At 48.5% G+C, this 21,911-nt stretch overlaps 1 protein-coding gene and 1 pseudogene across 18 annotated transcripts in view; one reads left to right on the forward strand and one right to left on the reverse strand.

The window, feature by feature from the left end:
• LOC119621356 (presequence protease, mitochondrial-like) overlaps window positions 1-21,564 on the forward strand; it is a 55,355-nt gene extending 33,791 nt beyond the window's left edge. Inside the window, exons 1-8 of one of the 18 annotated variants that reach the window (XM_073014276.1) lie at window positions 5,959-5,974; window positions 7,601-7,741; window positions 7,953-8,131; window positions 8,324-8,426; window positions 8,588-8,677; window positions 9,110-9,192; window positions 9,396-9,593; window positions 21,331-21,564. In XM_073014276.1, the coding sequence (XP_072870377.1) occupies window positions 8,326-8,426; window positions 8,588-8,677; window positions 9,110-9,192; window positions 9,396-9,593; window positions 21,331-21,404 (546 nt within the window). In that variant the 5' untranslated portion in view covers window positions 5,959-5,974; window positions 7,601-7,741; window positions 7,953-8,131; window positions 8,324-8,325 and the 3' untranslated portion in view covers window positions 21,405-21,564. Of the gene's footprint in view, window positions 1-3,151; window positions 3,265-3,698; window positions 7,742-7,952; window positions 8,132-8,323; window positions 8,427-8,587; window positions 9,193-9,221; window positions 9,594-12,326; window positions 12,574-15,289; window positions 15,648-21,330 lie in introns of those variants that run through there. The other 17 variants (XM_073014278.1, XM_073014275.1, XR_012092473.1 and 14 more) reach the window with 17 other exon arrangements.
• Window positions 9,890-21,330, reverse strand: LOC140711308 (ATP-dependent 6-phosphofructokinase, platelet type-like; annotated as a pseudogene).
• Window positions 21,565-21,911: the final 347 nt, after the last annotated feature.

Below are 21,911 nucleotides of genomic sequence, written 5' to 3' on the forward strand. Positions count from 1 at the left end.
TACTTGAGACTAGGCAATTCTTTTTTAGATGACCAATTTGACCACAATTATAACATTTTTCCCCAAATGTTCTAACTTGTCCTCCTAAAGCAACTCCTGTGATTGCTTGAGCCATAAGCATAGCTTTATGCATAGCTCCTCCAATTCCATTGCAGGCTTTAACGTACTCTGAGATTACATCTGATCCTGCGGGAACCCTTCCTTTTAATGGCTTAATGGCTGATTGACAATCAAGATTGGTGTTTTCATATGCCATCAACTCCACTATGACCTTACGGACATTTTCATTGGTAATTGACTTTTGAGTAGCATCTTGAAGTCTTGCTACAAAATCAGGGTAGGGCTCTTTAGAGCCTTGTCTTATTGTATTAAAGGAGGGGCAGGTGGTTCCTGTGTCTTGGATTTTCTCCCAGGCCCTAAGGCAGATAGCCCTGATTTGCTCAATGGCCTCATTTGGCATTATTACTTGTTGGTCAACAGTGCTCCAATTTTGACCTATTCCTAATAGTTGATCTGCGTCTATGTTAATTGGAGGATTGGCAGTCCTATTTCTTTGGACCTGTACTTGTGCCTCATCAATCCACCAAGTCTTAAATTGTAAAAACTGAAAGGGTGAGAGTGATGATTTTGCCAGAATCTCCCAATCATAAGGAATGAGTCTATGTCCATGAGCAATGGAATCAAATAATGTTCTCATGTAAGGAGAGTTGGGTCCATACTGTTTTACTCCTTCTTTCATTTCTTTTAGCATTTTTATAGAAAAAGACTGATATCTGGCTTCAGCTATGGGAGGCTCTCCCTCTTGGACCCCTTCTCCAGGTGGTCTTGCTTCTAATATTACTGGGAATTGCCATGCCTCAATATCTCCTTGTTTTCTTGCCTCATCAATAATTTTATGTACTGCACTACCCTGTGTACTAGGCGGTGCTGTAGGATTAAGTCTCATGGTGGGCGGCTGAGGATATGGCACCCTGCCCTGTGGCAGTGGAAATGTTCCTGGTTGTCCATACGGATTTTCTGGGGGCTGCCGATACTGCAGCTCGGCTGGCAACCAGTATTGATAGACTACTGGCGGCTGGGATTTATTTTCTACTGGCTGATATTGTGGACACTGTATTTGGATTGGCATTGCCATGCCAGAGACTCTTTTTCTATTTGATCTTCTTTTGGAGTTTGTACTTGTTTAACCTGCATTTGAGGTTGTAAAGTTACAGGCATCTGAGGTGCTGTAAGAGGAGTTGGCCATCGTGGTTTAGATTCTGATGGCTCTGCTAATTCTGGACTCTTTTCTTCTAATTTTAACGTTTCAGGATATACTACCTCCTGTAATTGATTATCATAAACGTTTTGCATTGACCGAGCCATTACCAGCTCTGCTACACATTTACAGTGTGAACTTTCCTTTCCTTTCCAGGATTCTATCCCTGCCTCTTTTTCACAATCTACTGCACAGCTTTTAGGGACATCAGAAATTGGAACGCTATCTTCTTCTGTTTGCAATGGTTCTAAAGCTACTTTAATAATGACTCAATCATTCCATACTGTAAGTAGGATGATTTTACCTTCCCTACTTGCTTGTTTTAATTCTTTGCCAATTTTTTCCCAGTCTTTTAGATCTAAAGTTCCCTGTTCTGGAAACCATGGACAAAACTGTTCTATTGTTTGAAATAGCATAATTAGATTTTTGGTAGAGACTTTAACTCCCCCTCTTTTTAAGAGAATTTTAATAAAGCTGTGATAAGAGGCATATTTACTTTCAGTTTGCCCCATTGTTACCCTAGGTTCTTCCGAGTGCACAAGCTTATCGCAAGGCTGACTGTAGACGTACTCGGGAGTCTCTCATCGACTTGTCCTCAATGACCACGCTCTGGTGTACCTTCACCTTAGAGAAAAGCTTCCACGTTGGTCACCAGATGAAGGGGTGGCCTGCCCCTCCACACCTGTGGGTGTTTCTCGTTAGGTGGAACAAGAGACTTGAGAAAAGAAATGAGACACAGAGACAAAGTATAGAGAAAGAAAAAGTGGGCCCAGGGGACTGGCGCTCAGCTTAGAGAGGACCCACACTGGCACCGGTCTCTGAGTTCCCTTAGTATTTATTGATAATTATCTTTACCATCTTAAAGATAAGGGAGTGGCAGGACAATAGGATCATTGTAGGGAGGAAATCAGCAGTAAGACATATGAACAAAAATCTCTGTGACATGAATAAGTTTAAAGGAAAATGCTGTGCCTTGAGATGCATATGCAAACATCTCCATAAACCTTTTAGCAGCATTGTTTCAGCCTATCACATGGGGAGAAACCTTGGACAATACCTAGCTTTTCTAGGCAGAGGTCTCTGCGACTTTGGCCATGTACGTGTCCCTGGGCAGTTGAAATTAAGAGAATAGTGATGACTTTTAACCAGCAAGCTGTCTTCAGGCACTTATTTAACAAAGACACATCCTGCACAGCCCAAAATCCATTAAACCTTGAGTCGCCGCAGCACGTGTCTCTTGCACGGACAAAGTTGGGGGTAGGGTCACAGATTAACAGCATCTCAAATACAGAACAAAATGGAGTCTCTTATGTCTACTTCTTTCTATATAGACACAGTAACAAGCTGATCTCTCTTTCTTTTCCCCACAGAAGTGTTAGTTTTTTATTTGTTCAATCATTTGGAAATGTAAAATCCATTCTTGATTCGCAGGCCACGAGAGCAGGCAGGGACAGGCTGCCCCTTGCCGACCTCTGGAAGGAGCTTAGAGAAGGAAATGACAGGCTGGGCCAGTGCAGCCTCCTCACAGCGAATTCGCTGCAGGAGGGTCCTTCTTAGCAACCACTTCTCATCCTTCATCTTGGCTTCAAATGCAGTTCAGGTGGAGAAAGAGAGAACAGAACTGGCCTCAGCACCAAGAAGGAAGGAGACGCAGGGTCAAGCAGCCCTGTGGACCGATCACACTCAACATTCACACCAAGCGGAGCACAGGCAGGACCAGCCCAGGGGGGCCGAAGTGGAGGCTCTCTGGGGTGGGGGAACTCTGGGTGGGCAAGATTCACAACCTAAAACTCATATAGAAGTTCTACACAGCAGTAGTTACAGAAAACACACACTAAGAAAAGGCCAAAATAAAAATAGGACAGCCACCTTTGACCGCACCTTATCCCTCAGGAACCCACCTTCAAGCCCTGGCAGATGAAGACTCACTTCCTGATGCACTTCCCGGTGAATTATGTGGGCGAATGCATCCGAACTGTCCCCTACACGGACCCAGATCTTGCCAGGTAGGAGGGTGGAGGTTGGGATCTCTCAGGCCTGAGCCTTACAGAAGCAGCTTGTCAAGCCTGTTCGAGTTCACAGGGCATGTTTTAGCACAGGAAGAGTCTGCACTGACTCTGAGTGTTGGACCTGGGGCTTTGTGAGTCTACGAGCAGCCCTCTTTAAACAGCAGAGTCTTTATGAACAAAGGCCCTAACCACAAACTCCTTTCAAAATGCCCCATGTACTCCCCTCATCTCTAGGTGGAAATTGAATGAATTTAGGTTGAGACCTCTGATAAACATGGTAGATTAATCCTTCGTGAGGACAGATGCATGGAACGACAGCAAAGGTAGATCAAGACACAAAGCCACAAGGGAGAGTGGGAGGTGACCCAGGCAGCCATGGGGGCTGCAGGAGAACCTCATGAGCCAGACTGTGGATGGGTGGGTGGGGGGTGCCTGACCCGGGGCCACAGAGGGACAGGGCAGTGGGGAGAAACCAGGTGGTCCTGCAGAGCCCTGCAGATGGCAGGGCTGGAGGCTGCCTCACAGTCCCTCTGAGGAGTTTGCCTCCCCTGTCTCCCCACCAAGTCAGAAGCTCAGGGAAGGAGGCCCGGGGTTGAGCGGCCGAAGCCACGGCCGAGAGTGAGGGTCAGGCCTGTTCCCAAAGTGGCGTGGGGCGAGGGAGTTTGCAGCCTACGAACTGGCCCTCCAGCCCTTTCTTCCAAAGTGTGGCTGCCCCTCGGCTGTGTTCATCCCATCTGTGGAAACTGGCCAGACCAGGAGGACAGACTCACAGACATACACTTTTGGGGACCTGTCAGTTGGGTGTGGATGACACAGATCTGTGCAAAAATGTTATATCCCGGAAATTCACTTCCTGTATCCTTGTCCCAGGCAGCTACCCCCATGAGGGACTAAACCAAGGAGGAGACCCCCAGGGTCTGGCTCCAACCTCACTGGTCCCAACTGATGGTGCCTCAGCCACCCGAGTGGTAGAGAGGGGAAGGCAGGCTTAGGCCTGGGCAGTCTATCCTGATAGGAGAAGGTGCCGGGCCTCCAGGGTGTACGTGTGTCACAGTAGGACCACAGATGGGGAGGTGTGTAGCCAGGTGGGAGGAAATGTGGGGCTGCAGTGGGGGCCCAGAAAGAGCTCTTCTGTAGAAAAGAGGTGTGTGGTCAGCTGTTTTGTTCATTAATTTCCATATTTGTAGGAGATAAACAGATCTGTCTGCTGTGCCAGCAGAAGAGTGGTCTGTTTCCACCATCCAATAGGAAAATGCAGACAGAAAACGCTAAAAATGTGGAGGTTCCCCCTGGGCCAGGGGGAGTCTAGATCTTTTTTTCCTTGTTTTTTGTATTTTATAATCTTTCAACAGTGAGCATGTGTTTTTAATATACAAGTAATAGAAATTTCTCAAGGAGGAGGATGCATGGATGGATTGAAGGCCATCCCTGCTGGTGCTTGTAGAGGCTCCATCCCCCAGGGTCTGGCTCCAACCTCGCTGGTCCCAACTGATGACGCCCCAGCCACCCGAGTGGCACTGGGTTTCTCCTGGAGGGCCCACACGAGATGGTCATGACTTCTCCCAGCACAGCCCCTGGGAACATGCCCACTCCTTCCTTGATTTCCCACCTGGCCTATTTGACTCCCTTCATCTGCTTTGGGAAATGGCCCATCTGTGGAAGTGGTGACCCGGGGCTGATCTCGCCACGGGCGCCTTTAAGGAGCCTGTGTCTTTGCTGCAGACGCTACCATCATTGTCTGCCCTGCCTTCTGTCGGAGGAGGATGTGTTCTGGAATCATCTAGAATGTGATGTCACCATTCGCAGTGGAAGGCAGATGAAATCAGCCCCGTTCCTGGAAATGTGATGTATCGGAGAGTGTGTGTTTACTTAAGGGATTCCTATAAAACTCAAAGAGTTTGACTTCAGTTTCCTTTTTTTTTTTGGTATCCTGATGTGAGACATTTAAATATTCATTTGCACATTTGCCTTTACAATAGAAATAACATCTTTCTACTTCACCAGATTTAAAAAATGCCACATATGCATTGGAACAAGTTAAGCAGTGTGGTGCTGGAAGTGTTAGATTCCCTCCCCACCACCACTGCTTTCAACCATGTAATCCAAGACAACTGCTTGAAAATTGTGCTTCCTTGTGCTTTTTAGTTTTTGTTAATTAAAAAGAAAATCTCATGCCTGTAAGCCCAGCACTTTGAAGGCAGGAGGATCACTTGAAGCCAGGTGTTTAAGACCAGCCTGGGCAACGGAACTAGACCCTGCCTCTACAGAAATTGTAAAAATAGGCGTGGTGGCACGCATCTGTAGGCCCAGCTACTCAGGAGACTGGTGGGAGGATCCCTTGAGCACAGGAGTTCAAGGCTGCAGTGAGCTGTGATTGCCCTTATGCACTCCAGCCTGGCGACAGAGCAAGATCCCGTCTCTTAAAAAACAAGACCAAAAAAATGGGACCATAATTTATGTGGCATTATTGTACAACTTGATTTTATTTTCATTTTCACTGAATCCAATAATTACTTCATTGTCTATGTTTTTTTATCAGCCATGGTGTTTTAAACTTGCATTTTTTAATCATTAATTTCAGTCTTAAAATCCTTGCATGTTTGATGACTGCTAAATTCCTACATACAGAAATTCGAGAAAAAGGTGGTGCTTACAGTGGAGGCGCAAAACTCAGCCACAGTGGGGTTTTCACCCTTTACTCTTACAGGTGAGCTTTGCTCTAGTTCACACATTGGGACACACACTGTGTTTTAGTCTCCTACTCATGATTATCAGTGTCATTTTCTTCTACTGCAGTGAACTTTAGACAAAAGTTGTTCTATGTGCTGCTTTTCACTTCTCGAGCACTTAGCCACACCCAGCAATGTCCTTTCTGGTGCAAGGATTGGGGCCAGCAGCGTAAACGGGAAGCATTCTGTCTTTAGTAAACCCTGGCTTAAGCCAGCATATTTTGGCAAAACACGGTAGTGCCTCCATCCATGGTTTTGCCTTCCACGGTTTATTACCCAGTCACCCTTGGTCTGAAAATATTAAATGGAGAATTCCAGATATAAACACTTCCAAAGTTTTAAATTGTACACCATTCTTCTAAGCAGTGGGATGAAAGCTGACACTGTCTACGGTACCTGCCTGTTGGTCACTCAGTAGCCGTCTAGGTCATCAGATACGCTGTGGGTGTCCAAGAGCTTCTGTTCACAGAACGCTTGTTTTACTTAGCATAACTTTTATTACAGTATAATTGTTGTATTTTGTTAATATCTTGCTGCACCTAATCTATAGACTTTTTCATAGGCATAGGAGAAAAACACAGTATCCATAGTGGCTGTCTGAGGTTGCAACCCTGCTCTGGGGGACCTGGGACACAGGCCCCAGGTGAGGGGCGCGATATAGCCTGAGAACATTCTTAGCTCATTTCATTTGGAGGTGCCTGATGTGGATGCAACTGTTAGCTTTCATAAACATAACACCGTTATTCTAAAATAATAAATTCTTGATTGTGTATGGCTTTGCTGCCCAAGAGAACCTGTATTCTGACACTTTTTAAGAAGGAGTTGGCCAGGCATGGTGGCAAGTGCCTGTGGTCCTAGCTACAGGAGGCTAAGGCGGGAGGATCCCTTGAGCCTAGGGAGGTTGAAGCTGCAGTCAGCAGATTGTGCCACCACACGCCAGCCTGGGCGAATGAGAGCCTGGCTCGTGGATGCAGAGATAGATTAGGTAGGTAGGTAGGTAAGCAGGCACGTAGGTAGAGAAGTCGGTAGCCGTTGCCACCCTGCTGAGTTCTCCCATTTGCTGTGCTGGAAGCCACTCTTCTAGACAAGGATGGGGAAGCAGCTCACAACCCCTCTGCAGCTCTGAGTCAGGGTGGAGGGAGGGCTGGGCTCTTTCCATTTACACAAAGGGAAGTCTGGATCAGCCCCCTCAGACTGATTCCTGTACTGCCCTGGGTGTGTCCTTAAGGGAGATTAAAGGAAAACCTTTGTTTGCTTGATTTTTCCATGTGAGTCTTCTGTAATTTCCTCGTAATCTTGACCTGCCCCCACCCTCCACATCTTTCCTCTCCTGATGTCACAGAGAGGTGGATTTAAATCATCTGGGGAGGACTTTATGCAGACAGACCCTGTCTAAGAGGGAGAACGTGTTGAAAGTCTTATGTGATCGGATTTAAACTTCCACTGAGAGTAATTGAGCAATTTGTCAGGGGGCTGTTTGGACTAGATCAGATGTAAAATAGAGCTGTTAACCCATAGAAAATGTTGAACTGTTAAGTCACAGGTTTGTCATAAACTTGTCCTTTGGTAAAATGCTTGCCTATTTATTTCTCTGGGTTTCCTAGGGACCCAAAAACAATAGAGACACTCCAATCTTTTGGGAAGGTTTACTGGGCAAAATCTGGAAAATTCACGCAGCAAGACATTGACGAAGGCAAACTTTGTCTTCTCAACCGTAGATGCTCCTGTCGCTCCTTCATACAAAGGTATTGTGAATGTAACAGTGAGAATCTCAGTCCACAGCCTCGCAGATGACATTGCTGTTTTCCGAGTTCCCTCATGCACAGGCAGGAGCACCAGCTTCTGGCGCCTCTGTCCTTGCCTGTGATACGATTTCCACGTCTGACACCCTAAATATTGGCCTTGGAAACACGCTTCCCGACATCTGGGCGAGAAGAGTGCATCCTGTCATTTCAGTTTTACTGACCTGAGGCCCAGTGGGGCCAACCCACGGCAGTGACTGGGCTCATTCGTGTGGAAGGATGACGTGACCACGGCCCAGGCCTGGCCACATTACACTGTAGAGCCACTTTTGCTCACAGCATTATCAGCCTCACGCGGTCCTGAATGCATCCACGCTGCAGAAGCAGGCCTTGGTAAGAGTCAGCGTGGCTCGTGGGAGCTAGAGGTCAGGGTGTGATCTCTGGGCTGTTAGACATGACCCTGTGGTTGAAACACGTATGTGAAGTAACAGTGAGATGCACCTGTCCCCTCTGGGACACGAGGGCATAGCCCACTGTGCGAGCTCCTGGGTGGCAGCCCCCCTGTGCCTGTGGTTTGTCTTCTAGGAATGGACCACTTCTTGTACGGCCTCTCGGATGAGATGAAGCAGGCCCACAGGGAGCAGCTCTTCACCATCAGCCACAAGAAGCTCCTGGCCATGAGCGATAGGTGAGTGGGGAGTGGGGAGTGGGGAGTGGGGAGTGGGGAGTGGGGAGTGGGGAGCGGGGAGTGGGGAGCGGGGAGTGGGGGAGACAGCGTCCGGGATTGGAGACCTTAACGGCACTGAAGTAGAAGCCAGTCCTCACTGACCTCGCCTGCCTTCCTCTCAGGTACCTCGGCACTGGGAAGAGCACGCATGGCCTGGCCATACTCAGACCCGAGAATCCCAAAATCGCCAAGGACCCATCCTGGATCATCAGGTGAGCGGCCCTGGTGCCCCCAACTGTGCAGGAGCCCCTGAGACAATAGGCCTCTAGAGCTGAATATGAAAAGTCAGAAATGCTACTGCTTTTCCAAGAATATTATATCATTCTTAAAGTGTTGCCAACTGACTGGCAAGTCAATCTTAAGAGCGACCAGGAAGATGTCCATTGAAATAGTCATACACGAAATGCCAAAGATGCACCACGTAGAATTTTCACTTTCTACTGACTGAAAGGCTTGTTTTACCTCATTAGTTCTAGAATATTTAAGAATCTAAAAATAAAGGGCAACTCTGATTTAACCTCTGCTTGAGTCATTATCTTAAGTAGCATTTAGGGCTTTTACTAAAAAACAGAAGTAAAATGAAAAGGTACACAAAGGTGTCCCGTGTCTGCCTGTGCTGATTCATGAAACTCGATTACACCGAGGCCCTGTGGGAGCGTCCTCCTAACAGACGGAAGTTCAACGGGGCGGCCGGATGGAAGCAGTCCTGAGAAGCAGGTGGGCTGGGGTGAGTAAGCGCTCGCTTCGTCTTCACAGAGCCAGAAAGGAGAGCCACCACGCCAGCTCTTCTTGGCCGTTGGACTCTGATTTCCCAAACAGCTTGTTTTTGGGGTCTCCTCTCCCTCCACACAGCTCTCCACCGCCGTTTCTGAGGCACAGCTGTGGTCTCCTGCAACCTAGAGCTAAGAGGCAGAAACGCTGTCCCTACAGGAGGTGGGCCCACGAGGGCAGCAGGGCCGTCACGCCAGCACCCATGTCTACTCTGGCAAGAGTCATCAGAGAATTCCAAATTAGGTCCCAGCAAGGACCGTGGCTTGGACTGGACGAGAAACTGGCTATCAGATTTTTCAAACCCCCACCTTGGTGGTTTTAACATGCAGCTAGGATTGCAATCAAGAGGCCGAGTAGGTAAGATTCATGTGTTCTCTTTTACTTTCTAAGGAGAGCAGGAGCCTGGGGTCAAGGCCCAGGGTCCTGGCCTGCTGCTGTGGTTGGAAACTGACACATGGCAATAAACATGGCATTCCCCTTGGCCTGTGTAAACTACTGGCTTTGTTCTCCTTTTATGACTTGTGCATAGTTCAGTGATCCCTACTAAAAATATTTTTATAATCTTTGCCCACAAAAGTGCTGAGAAAACCATTAGTAGCCACCCATAGATTGAGGTTTTAATCTCCTACTTAAAAAACTAAAACGGAGGACTGTTGGAGTTGTAGGCAAACGTTTAATACACACATCTGAAAGCATGAGACACAGTCCAGACAGCACGCACTGGAGCTGGTGGGGCACACGGTCGGTGACAGGTGCTTGCTTGTTAGGTATTAATGTCAATAAATACTTTCAGAAAGTGCTGATAAATAACTTAAGTGTTACAAAAACAGATGGTCCACGGTGAGTCCAGGTTGCAGGTACATGCAGGCAGGACTGGGTCAGACGCTCCAGGGCTGGGCTGCACGTGCTCTAGCTGGCCTGAGTCCGACACATCATAGTTGTCCATGTACTTGGCCAGGATCTTCATGAGGGGCCGCAGCTTGAGCCACCACTGTTCTTTGGGAATCCTGTGCCTGTGGAGGGATGGGGGGACAGCAGTGAGGCTGGGAGATGCCACGGCCAGCACAGTGAGCCGTCTTGCCAGAAACACGGGGTTTGTAGGGTCGGCTGAATCAACTAGATAATAAAGCCAATTTCAGGGTCAAATGAAACCATTGCTTTTATATTTCTAAAAATTCTTCCCAAAGACCTAGTGGTGGTTTCTTATTGTTGTTCTTTTGAGACAGAGTCTCGCTCTGTCCCCAGGCTGGAGAGCAGAGGTGCAGTCTCAGCTCACTGCAACCTCTGCCTCCCAGGTTCAGGCGATTTCTCCTGTCTCAGCCTCCTGAGTAGCTGGGACTACAGGTGTACACCACCACACCTGGCTAATTTTTGTATTTTTAGTAGAGATGGGGTTTCACCATGTGGGCCAGGCTGGTCTTGATCTCTTGACCTTGTGATCCACCCACCTAGGCCTCCCAAAGTGCTGGGATTATAGGTGTGAGCCGCCATGCCTGGCCAAGACCTAGTATTTTTTAACTGAGCTTCAGAAAATCTAGTTCCTCAAACCCCTGAATGAGTTGCCGAAAGCAACAGCAATGGCCATTCTCCTGTCCTGTACTCACGTTGGCTGGGTTTGCTAAGGCAATAAGACCCCAACTTACTCAAAATCCGTTTGCTTCTTCAGCTCTGCCACAGGTTGAAAAATAAGGTTTCTTTTGCTTATTCCCAGCACACAAACGGAATCATCGGTGGTAAATTTTTTTCCTATAAAAGATTTTAAAAAAGATTAACAACACCCTGTCACATGGGCAGGTGGGAGAGCAGAATCATGGGGCGAGATGAGAAGTGAGATTCCTGGCAACCATCCTGAACCTGGCCTGGAAGCCTGGGGGAGGCTGAGAATGGCCAAGAACGGCCGAGAACAGCTGAGAACAACTGCACAGTGTGGCCAGCGCCTGGCCTGGGCAGCTCTGCTCTTGTGGGATCGCCCTGATGGCTTCCTGGAAAGCAGCTTTTGTTTTTCCTCTCAGTGGAGAGAATTTTTCACTAAATAGTGGAATAGGGAAATTACCTTAAGAAATTGATGCCCACGAATACACACACAGAGGAGTGAGAAACATCCATAGCTAAATTAGCAAAAGAAAATCGATGTAGAAAGAATCAGTCAGTTCTTCAAAAAGACAAACCAATTGAAACTGTTCACATCACTGTTTTTTGTAGACTGTCATTCTTCTACGTTGCACATTGGCAGTGATAATGGTTTGCCCTAAAAAAGCACACACCTGGTATGACTGAAGAAAGCTGAGGGGGGTGGGGGCAAGAAAGATGCTGGCACAAACAGCCACTCAGGAATGAGTGGGGACCAGCCACATTGGAACAATTAACAATTGTATTATACAAAATGTCATGTTTTTTAAAACTTTTCAGTTTATCTAAAGATTTGTTAGAATATGTAACTTACAAAACTGATTTAAGGAAAAACATGCATAGTTCTACAAACATGAACAATTCATTCAGCAGCCAAATCTTCCTCAAAACTGGAAGTTCTGACAGATGGAGTTGCAAGGAGGTTGTCCTAACATACATCCAAAAAATAGAAGGCCCCACTTAAACTGTGAGGGAAACTGCGGGCTGATGCTCAAGATCTCCAGAGCAAAAAGCCTGCACAAAAGAACTTCAGGTTGAATCTAGCAGTGATAAAAGAGAACATGTTACCCACGCCCAAGCTGACCTTATCCCAGGAATCCAAGGTTGGTTAAATAGCAACGCTCAGAGACCAGCAGGAGTTAGAACATCACACGCAGCTCAGTACTGGACTGAAGAAGGAACCAGTATACCCTACTTCTCCCCGATAGGACAGCATTTTCACCAAGGCAGACGGCCTCCCTCCGCGGACCCCTTACCTCTGCCCCAGGCCTCCTTGAGTTTCGCAGTGATCCACTCCATAGCTCTGGCAGAGATTTTGGTTCCAAAGTTTCTATCAAATGGAGAGGGTGCCCCACCCTGTTGGTGGTTAGAGTCATATGAAATATCAGTTATACAGTAACACTTTGTTGTTAAATAGAAATGACGATTTCTATTTCACAGAATTCACGTTTTTATTTCTAGGTCTTTATGGATAGCTGGAACAGAAAAAAACACAATCTCTGTTTCCTGTAGCCTGAACTCAGCCTGTTAAGCAAAAGTGTCAAGTGTTCCCCCTGCCCAGTAAGAGGAGGATTTTAATAAATGGAATGAGTCAACTAACAATCTCCAATATTTTAAAATCTTCAATCAGGATTTCATAAACTCATCTGGGGTGGGGATGGGTCGCAGCTTTAAGAATCTGATAAACGTTGTGGATTCTTTAACAAAATCACACATACGCCTCCTATTTCATCATCATTTCAGGGGATTCATCAGCTCTCTGGAATAAATTCACGGGCTCTGGTTTAAAAGTATAAAGAATAGGAGGTTGTGAGGAAGGAGTGTGTGTGAGTTAGGAATGCTGGACCGCTGTGTCCCAGGCTCAGCTCATGACATGTGTGTGCCTGCATGCAGCTCATTCCAGGTCATTCTGATTTGGGGTGAGTGTCAAGTATATTACATGTCTGATAATCCATTTTAAATCTTAGGAAGCTCCAGTTTTTAACTCGATGAAGTGTTTAATTTGAATAAGCATTTCCAAGTAGTGGGGTTGTCACTGTTTTCATGAAAGCTGACAGTTCCCTTAAAATCCCCATTACTCAAACCTCACCAACAAAAGAATCCTAAAGCTGGTGATGTTTGGCATGACTTAAAAGTTTAGATGATTTGGCTGGGCATGGTGGGGATCACGCCTGTAATCCCACCACTTTGGGAGGCTGAGGTGGGCGAATCACCTGAGGTCAGGAGTTTGAGACCAGCCTGGCCAACGCAGTGAAACTCCATCTCTACTGAAAATACAAAAATTAGTTGTGCATGGTGGTGGACACCTGTACTCCCATCTACTCAGAAGGCTGAGGCAGGACAATCTCTTGAACCTGGAAGAGGTGGAGGTTGCAGTGAGCCAAGATTGCGCCACTGCACTCCAGCCTGGGTAACAGAGCAAGACTCTGTCTCAAAAAAAAAAAAAAAAAATGTCTCCCAGCTAACTGGGTGTATGCATATACTGCAGATCGTTTTGTTGTATAGTGACAACACACGCGACACATAATGTGACACAACAGACTGACACAGGATGTCGATTTCACCTAAGCCCAGCTAACAGGGAGTGATGAAATCTCGTGCTGTGTTGCTCTTTCCCACCCAGAACGCAAATCATCCCTGTGCCCTAAGTCTCCATGCTGTCTGTGCCTCCTGTCCCTGAGTCACTCAGTAGCCGCCTTGGTTATCAGATGGTTATCAGTACCCACCCCCTCATGTATACAGGGGGCGGGGTACTATCCCCAGGTTCAGGCACCCACTGGAGACTTGGGACACATTCCCTGAGGCTAAGAGGGATGACTATTTCCTTCTTCCTTCATAAACATCAGGTGCTAATTAGAGAAATGATTTTAAGATATCTAAAAGAGTAAGACTATAAAGCAAAAATTTTAGTTGTCTAAATGCGGGCAAGTCTGTAGAGCAACACACCACGACTCTGTTCTGCAACTGCTCAGCGTATAGTGCACTCCAGCGGCAAAGAAATTACCACTCATCCAGCCCAAAGTCACAGAGCAGAATCTAAGAACCGCAGTGTTACGGTGACCATAAGATCAGCCCTGGTCTCTCACTCACCTGAGCACAAGGCCCCTCTGGATAGTAGTCTTCATTTTCTGCGTCAGGCGCTCCACATTGGACTGGAAAAGAGCATTTTGTTAATCAGACAATAAACTTCTGCTAAGCACCTACTGTGTGCCAGGTCCTGCAGGGCGGGAAGTGCCAACCACACGTGGTGGTGAGCGTGGCCAAGGAGGCTGCAAGCTCTCACAGCTTGGGTCTCGGGGAGCCTCCCCAGGCGGCGAGAGCACGTCTGCAGCAATGAATGCTGAGCACAGGGCACTGATGTGAGCAGCCCTCACAGCGGCCACTAGAAACGCCTTCCGGAATCAACAGGGTCCCTCTGAAGATGATAATTCCGTGACTGGCCTAGTGCTCATTCATGGCTCTATTGCTCCTTATTTTCATGACGATGTTCTCTCGGCGCTCTCAGAGGAAAAGAGCGACCTGTGGCCTTTCAATGGAATCTCCTATGACGGCCTGATGAACAGTGTCTGATCAGAGAATTTTGTAAACTCTCATCGACACACAGATTTCTTAAGGAACAGATTGTCTTAGAAAAGGGTAACATCCTATATCAGATCATCTTGGGAGGATTACAAGAGGGAGGTAATTCTCTAATGACTCATCCTAAGAAAATGGAGATTTTTACATCTAATCAATCTGTCACTGGGCACGGTGGCAGAATTTCACAAAGTAGGAGCCTGGGCGCAGTCGCTCACGCCTGTAATCCCAGCTCTTTAGGAGGCCAAGGCGGGTAGATTGCCTGAGGTCAAGAGTTTGAGACCAGCCTGGCCAACATGGTGAAACCCCGTCTCTACTAAAAATACAAAAATTAGCCGGGCATGGTGGCAGGTGCTGTAGTCCCACCTACTTGGGAGGCTGAGGCAGGAGAATCACTTGAAGCCAGGAGGCTGAAGTTGCAGTGAGCTGAGATTGTGCCACTGCACCCCAGCCTGGGTGACAGAGCAAGCGTCCATCTCAACAACAACAACAACAAATCATAATTTCTCTTCTGAAGCTCTTGCCAGGTTGAATGCTGGTGAGGCAGGATCTTTGGACAGATTTCTGAAATACGGTCATGAGTCACATAACAGGGGGATATGTTCTGAGAAATGCATTGCTAGGTGACTTGAGCCTTGTGCAAACATCCTACAGTGAACTCTCACAAACCCAGGAGGCAGGGCCTGCCACATATCTGTTGTTCCTGACTACAAACCTAAATGTCTGAGACTGTTGAATACTGCAGGCAATTGTGTATCTAAACATGTCTAGATGTAGAAAAGCACAGTTAAAAATATATATATGTATATAACATATGTTTTTTAATATATATAATCTTTCTATAAAAGATAAATAACAGTGCACCTGTTTGGGGCAGCTCCAATATCATCTTATGGGACCCACCGCTGACAGAAACATCATGATGAAGTGAATGACTCCACAAGTATTTAATATGACATAGTGAAGAAATTTGTGATTCACATGTCACATAATTAGTGACAACGCCAAGGCCCTTTTTACTTGATCTACTTGGCCCAGAAACAAGTAACATCCTAACCTTTTAAAAGACAATGGTGCTGGGTACAGTGGCTCACGCCTGTAATCCCAGCACTTTGGAAGGCCAAGATGGGCAGATCACGAGGTCAGGAGTTCGAGACCAGCCTGACCAACAAGGTGAAACCCCATCTCTATTAAAAATACAAAAATTATCTGGGCATGGTGGCACGTGCCTGTAATCCCAACTACTCGGGAGTCTGAGGCAGGAGAATTGTTGGAACCTGGGAATCGGAGGTTGTAGCGAGCCGGGATCATGCCACTGCATTCCAACCTGGGTTGCAGAGCAATATATAACATTATATATTTATTTATATAACTAACTAAAGACAATTGTTCAAGTTGCATTTTATCTGCCAAGGCCTGTCATCCTGCATGGAGTTTAACTGAACACTGCAGGGTCCAGGCCTGGATTCTGCTGTGCCATCCAAGCAGGGGCAGACCCCGGGCTCGGTGACACTCTTCCCTAAAAGAGCCACAGATGCCAAAAAACCACGGCCGTGTGTGTGTCAGTTTAGAGGCAGACGCAGCATCAGAGGCCTCAAGATTTAAAAGAAGCTGCAGCAAGCTTCAGAGCCAGTTGCAGACGTGGGTGGTGATTGTTAGCGGAGGCGCTCAAATCGTTTGTGACAGAAGTGAGAAAACATTAACTACACAACAGACTACATCAAAAAAACAAGCTCGTGTTTCACACAAGAGACTAGAAGGTGTCCTCAACCAGGCACGTCCGCCTTCACCTGACACATGGGAGAGGCATCTGGGCAATGCGAAGGGCATCAAGCATGGCGTGTTCTGTAGTACCTGTCTCCATGCCCCCTCGAAAAGCAAACCACCCTAGATACGATGTTTCACTCCACAGCACCGAGTGGATCCAAAGGGGACGGTCCCCCTAGGCCAGCCCCCGTCACATACCTGCAGATCCCTGATGTTGAAGGGCTCTTCGAAAATGTATGCGGCATCGGCTCCGGCCGTGAGCCCCCCATGTTGGCCAGGTAGCCACGGTAGCCGCCCATGGACTTGATGAACACGCGCCGCTTGGTTCCGCTGGCGGACTGCTTGATGTGGTCGCAGGTCTGGTCACAGAGATCAGTCACTCCAGCCCAGGGCCAGGGTGCACCCACCATCCCAGAGCTCCCCGACGAGTAAGTGCAGCAAGGGCCCCCACCGCGCCTGAGCATGCGGTCCCAGCATCGCAGAGGTGAAGGGTGTACAGCAGCCGGGATGTGCCCTTGGAGTGGGTGTGAACATGCCCCCAACCCCCCCACCCCACCGTGGCAGCCACCTGGAGATGACCTCAATGACCTGTGGTGGGGGCCTGGCCATCTGCCGCTCCCTTCTCCCAGGACCCATAAGAGGAGACTGAAAAGACGACCCCACAAGCCAGCTCACTCCACGCTGCTCTCTGTCCCTGCTGAAGCAGCTTTCACCAGACACGGACACCGTTAGGTGTGAGCTGAGAAGTTAGGGGGCTCTCACCTACCAGCTTAGTCCATGGGAACAGCTGTGATCTTCTATTTTCTTCCATTAAAGCTCCCTGTGATTTTAGATCTGTGGCCATCTTCCATTCATCAGTGAATGTTACGTTTATAGAAACTCTACTCAAAGGCAGACGGTGGTTCTTAGACCCAGGTGCCTGGGGAGTCTTTCGGATGCATAGGCATCAGGTCCCCAAGTGAAATGTCTGCCATCCGCCCTCCACGAGGACCCAAGCTCAGTGGGGAGAAAAGCAGCAGAGAAATGCATCGGCCACCTTCCCACCCACACACGAGTCCGGGCTGCAGCGCCCTCTCCTGGGACTCTGCAAAACCTCTGCCTGGGCCTCAGCTCCCATCCCGGCACCCTCCAATCTGTTCACACAGACTGGAGACCCATCTATAAAAAACATAAATCTGATCCAGTCATTCAAAACCCTTTGGCTCACTTCAAGTACACGTCAAGACTTTCTCGGGAATCCCTGGCCCCGCCTGCTTCTGATACCAGGTCCCGCTCTAGATCCAGCAACCTCAGGTCCTCCTGGGGCCTCTGGATATGCTGGCTGCTGTGTGCATTCAGGTACAGTGGTGGGCGGGAGAGCAGCCCCCAAAAGAATCCCGGTCCTAATGCCTGGAACCTGAGAACGTTCCCTCATGCGGTGATAAAGGAATCCTGAGGACTATCCAGGTGCGCCCTAAGTGCCACCACTTGCATCAGCAGATGAGGGGTGTAGAGGCCCTGGAGCAGGATGCTGCACACCTACATGGGAGGAGGCGGCACCGGGGAACAAGGCGGGCAAGGCCCGCAGCTCTGGGCACCTGAATGGGCCACGAGGGACTCTCCTGGAGCAAACACTGGCCTCAGTCCATGGCTCCTGCCTTCCAGAACTGTGTGACAGTGAGTATTATTTTCCAGCCCCAGGTGTGTGGTCAGGGTCACAGCAGCCACGGAACACACACAGGCACCTTCCTCAGCTCTGACCAGGAGGGAAATGTCATTTTCTCACGAAAATGCCGCCTGGTTTCTAATGGCAAAGTTCGTCTGTCAGGGGTTCTCGGGGCACCCCATGTCCTCTCTTCATAGAAATCACCCTGGAGTCTCTCCCTGCAGTTAGCTCGTGGTTATTTGACTTGTAGTCCTCACTAGGCTACAAATTCCATGAGGGCAGGAACTGTGGGCTGGACTTCCACCACTGCACCATCAGCAGGACCCGGCCAAGCACCCACAGCAGGCGCTCAAGAAATGCTTGTCTCTGAATGACATAAGCACAGTATTCTCCAGCCAGCCAGCCATCCTGGTCAAGGGCTGATCCTGCAGGATTCCCTAACCGGCCTCCATGGGACTCAGCCAAGAGTAAAAGCATGAAGTGGGGGTGTGGACTTGAGACTGGGGGCCACATGAGAGTCTGTGCACCAAAGTTTAACACCCACTGGGAAATTTTCACTTGAGATCTTCGGATGAAATTTTAAAACACACTTTGTTGAATAAACACAGGCTTCATTAAACCATTCCAACCTATACTTCGTTTCTTTGGCAGATTCTTTTCCTCCCAAAATAATTGGTTGATGTGTTCAAAAGTGAACACGGGCTCTAGTTAGCGGGCCACTTTGCATTGTGTAGAAGCCGAGATGGGGAGAGAAACAGGCAATGGGAAGAATTCCCATCTTTGTGCTTAGGAAGGACAGAGGACAGAAGCCCGTCAAGGGTCCAAAGAGCCCACAACTGCCTTCTTGAAGGGCCAGTGCAGAATTCTGAGGGTGTCACTGTTCCACCTGTACTGGGTTCTCTCTCTAATTGCGATCTAAGACTTAGGATGTCGTAAGGCTTTAAGACTTACCCTTTGTCTTAGAGAATCCCGGGCATGGGAAGGAAAATGTGGGTGGGGCATCAGGACCCCCAGAGCCACAAAGCCTTATGGGTTATTTTTCCAACTGAATCTCCCCCGCAGCCCACCCTGAGGTGGGGAATTACTGTCACTCATTCAAAGAATGACATCAACCACTTAATGACAAAAGAATTCTGCAGGTAAGCAGCTCTCCCAAGAGGCTGATTTGTGCCCGAGCGTGTCTGAGTTCTAGTCCCACCAGGCTGCTGCTGTGGGTGCGTGGAACAGCGCAGCGCTGACACCTGAGCCACGCCCCCGATCGTGTGCTCCTCTGAGTGTAAACACAGTGACAGCTGGGACGGAAGAGTCCGCCTTTACTGGAGCTCAGATACAGCTTTCCTGAACTCTCTCATTACCTAGATGGTGTCTTAAACCTGAATTAGCTTCTAAAAATAGCAAGTCCCTCCGGCGGTGCCTCAGGCAATTAGTCAAAGTAGTACTGACAAGAAGAAGGCTGATCCCAAGCATGGCCCTGCCTGCCTGCAGTGTTTCAAGCCTGGACATCTAGAAACTGCTAAAGGAGAGCAAAGCCAGCGATGGCCGGACCCTAACGACATTCAGTGAACAGGAGTCAAGCGCGGGGCCCAAGGAAGTCCATGGAACGAGCCGTTGCCAACCTCTGCAAAGCCAGTAGAGCACCAGGGAACACGACAGGGAGAAGCCCAGGAGAGAGATGGCCCTCAGCTCGAGTGGGAGGCACAGGAGGCTGCAGCTGACCTCACGGCCCCTCTGCTCCCTTCCCTGCACTGGAACTCAGTTCTGAAGGAAGAACCCGGAACAGAACTGCTGTTTTCCGAGGTTCTGTGCCAAGCTGAACTAAGGAGTCTCCAACAGGGCTGGGAGTTTTCATGCAAACTCTGGAGCTGGTTTGGACGTGAACATCTAAGGTAAAGGCCAGCGGCTGCTCTCCAGGAGGCACCAGGCGGCCAAGTCACTGATGTAACCCCATGTGCCAAGGGGGCCACTGTCCCATTTGCAGATGAGGACCCTCTCTGGGTCAGCTTATCAGGGACCGGAGGGGGCCACCATGAGGGTGTCAGCACCACGCCCATGACTGGCAGAATCCACTCCTTCCAAAGCACATATTGGTGAAACTGCCTGCCCAGGAGGGCATGATCTCGGCTCTCTTCAGAACCTCTCGTCTCACCAGGAAGGCTGTGGTTCCAGGCAGTGGCCCCCAGTGGGCACGCCTCTGTCCCAGAGCTCGTACGTACCAGGCACTCAAACCCCTTCCTGCAGGCTCCCACAGCTGACCCTGCGGCCTCGCTACTCAACGCAGGCGGGAGAGGCAGTCTCCAGAGAAATGGTGCTCACCACTCCCCTAGTCTAGCAGGGATAGAAACACGACCCCAAGGACTGGATATATCCTCTCACTTTTAATCAATAAAGACAGGTTCTTCCTAAGGCAGAGAAGCTAAAAAATTTACCCTGTTCTGGCCAGTGTGACTGACATAAAGCCAAGCTAGAAAAGGGTGAGGGGGAAATCTGGCTCATTCTTAACACAGAAGAAACACACTGCTAAAATAAATGAAAGAAAGCAATGGGAGGAAATGATGTTTCTTGCATTTGAAACATCAACTTGCTTTGTTCAAGAGGTTTAAGACACACGTAAGCCATGCTCCACACACACGGCCGGCCGTTTCTGAAGTCAGTGTTTCTGGAACAAAAACCTTGGCCTGCCCAGTGAACATTCACACTGAGCACACTGTCGCGAGGCTGCTTGGCCAGCCAGCAGGGGGCAGGAGAGAGCCGCAGGTGCCATGTGGGGTCCCTGCAAACTGGCCTCACTCCCTCAGTCAAGGGCCTTGCCTCTTGCCAATCCAGGGGCTTCCTCCAAGGGGAAGCGGCCTCTTCAGCTGCCACCGCACTGACTTCAGAAGGCTTAGCCAATGGGACAATAGATTCAACAGAGTTCCATGTTGTTAAGGGAAACTTCTGTTACCAGGCAACCTTAGTATCATATTCAATGTAAAATAACCAACAAGATCGTTTCCAAACAAACATGCTAGTAGTGCCTTATCCTTCAATGCTGCTTAAACACGGAGAAGAATGAGGAAAAAAGAGCATGGCACTTACTTCTTAAAAAATAACACCTCTTCCAGGTTCCTTTTACCCATATCATAAAGACTTACAACTGGATTCCCTACAGGAAGGTGGAGTGGGGGTGGATCCCCACGCTGACCCAGCCTCCCCCCAGGTCAGTCACCCGCCCCTCACCGCGGGGTTCACAGCTCTCCAGACACTGTCACCTCAACAAAGAAAGGTGGCATCTCTGAGATCTCTTCACAGGGAGCACCCAAACGGGAGCTAGAGAGACAGACACACCCACAACTGCTGTAAAATCCAGAAACGCAATACATATTTAAGGACTTCATTATTAGTTATTTAAAACTTGAAGAACAAAGTGAGCCTGCTTTTAACCTCTCTGCCACAATAACATCGTGTACGTCTGTCTTCTACCGTTTGTTCCTTCTCCAGCAGCTGCCGCCTGGCTGGCCGCCTGCAGAAGAGCCGCCTCCGGTACTCCTGCGAGGCCCTCGGTAAAAGCGTGAGCACCACGATCACATCTCAGGACGCTGCACACTTTAGGGTCGCCCACAGACCGCCATTGCCAATGCCTGGAAGGCACTGAACGGGCCCTCCTGCTCTTTGTAAATGTCACCTCTCGTAAGCTATGTTGTGTTGAAAATTTTTAACTGCAGTCCACACATACTTCTTTGTTTCTGTCTTGTTTTTATCCTAGAGGCATATTATTATGGAAAATTAAGTTTGCAAGTGTGAAGGGTTTTCTGAAAATCGACTTCTAATCCTGGAAGGACCAAAAAAAAAAAAAACTGCCAGATGTGGTGCTCACGCCTGTAATGTCAGCAGTTTGGGAGGCCGAGGCAGGCAGATCGCTTGAGCCCAGGAGTTTGAGACCAGCCTGGAAAACATGGCAAAACCCTGTCTCTACTAAAATTACAAAAAAAAAAAAAAAAAAAAAAAAGGATTAGCTGGGCGTGGTGACATGTGTCTATTCCCAGCTACTCAGGAAGCTGAGATGGGAGGATCACCTGAGC

Source organism: Chlorocebus sabaeus, unplaced genomic scaffold (genome assembly GCF_047675955.1).
Source record: "Chlorocebus sabaeus isolate Y175 unplaced genomic scaffold, mChlSab1.0.hap1 unalloc_scaffold_576, whole genome shotgun sequence".
Taxonomy (NCBI): domain Eukaryota; kingdom Metazoa; phylum Chordata; class Mammalia; order Primates; family Cercopithecidae; genus Chlorocebus; species Chlorocebus sabaeus.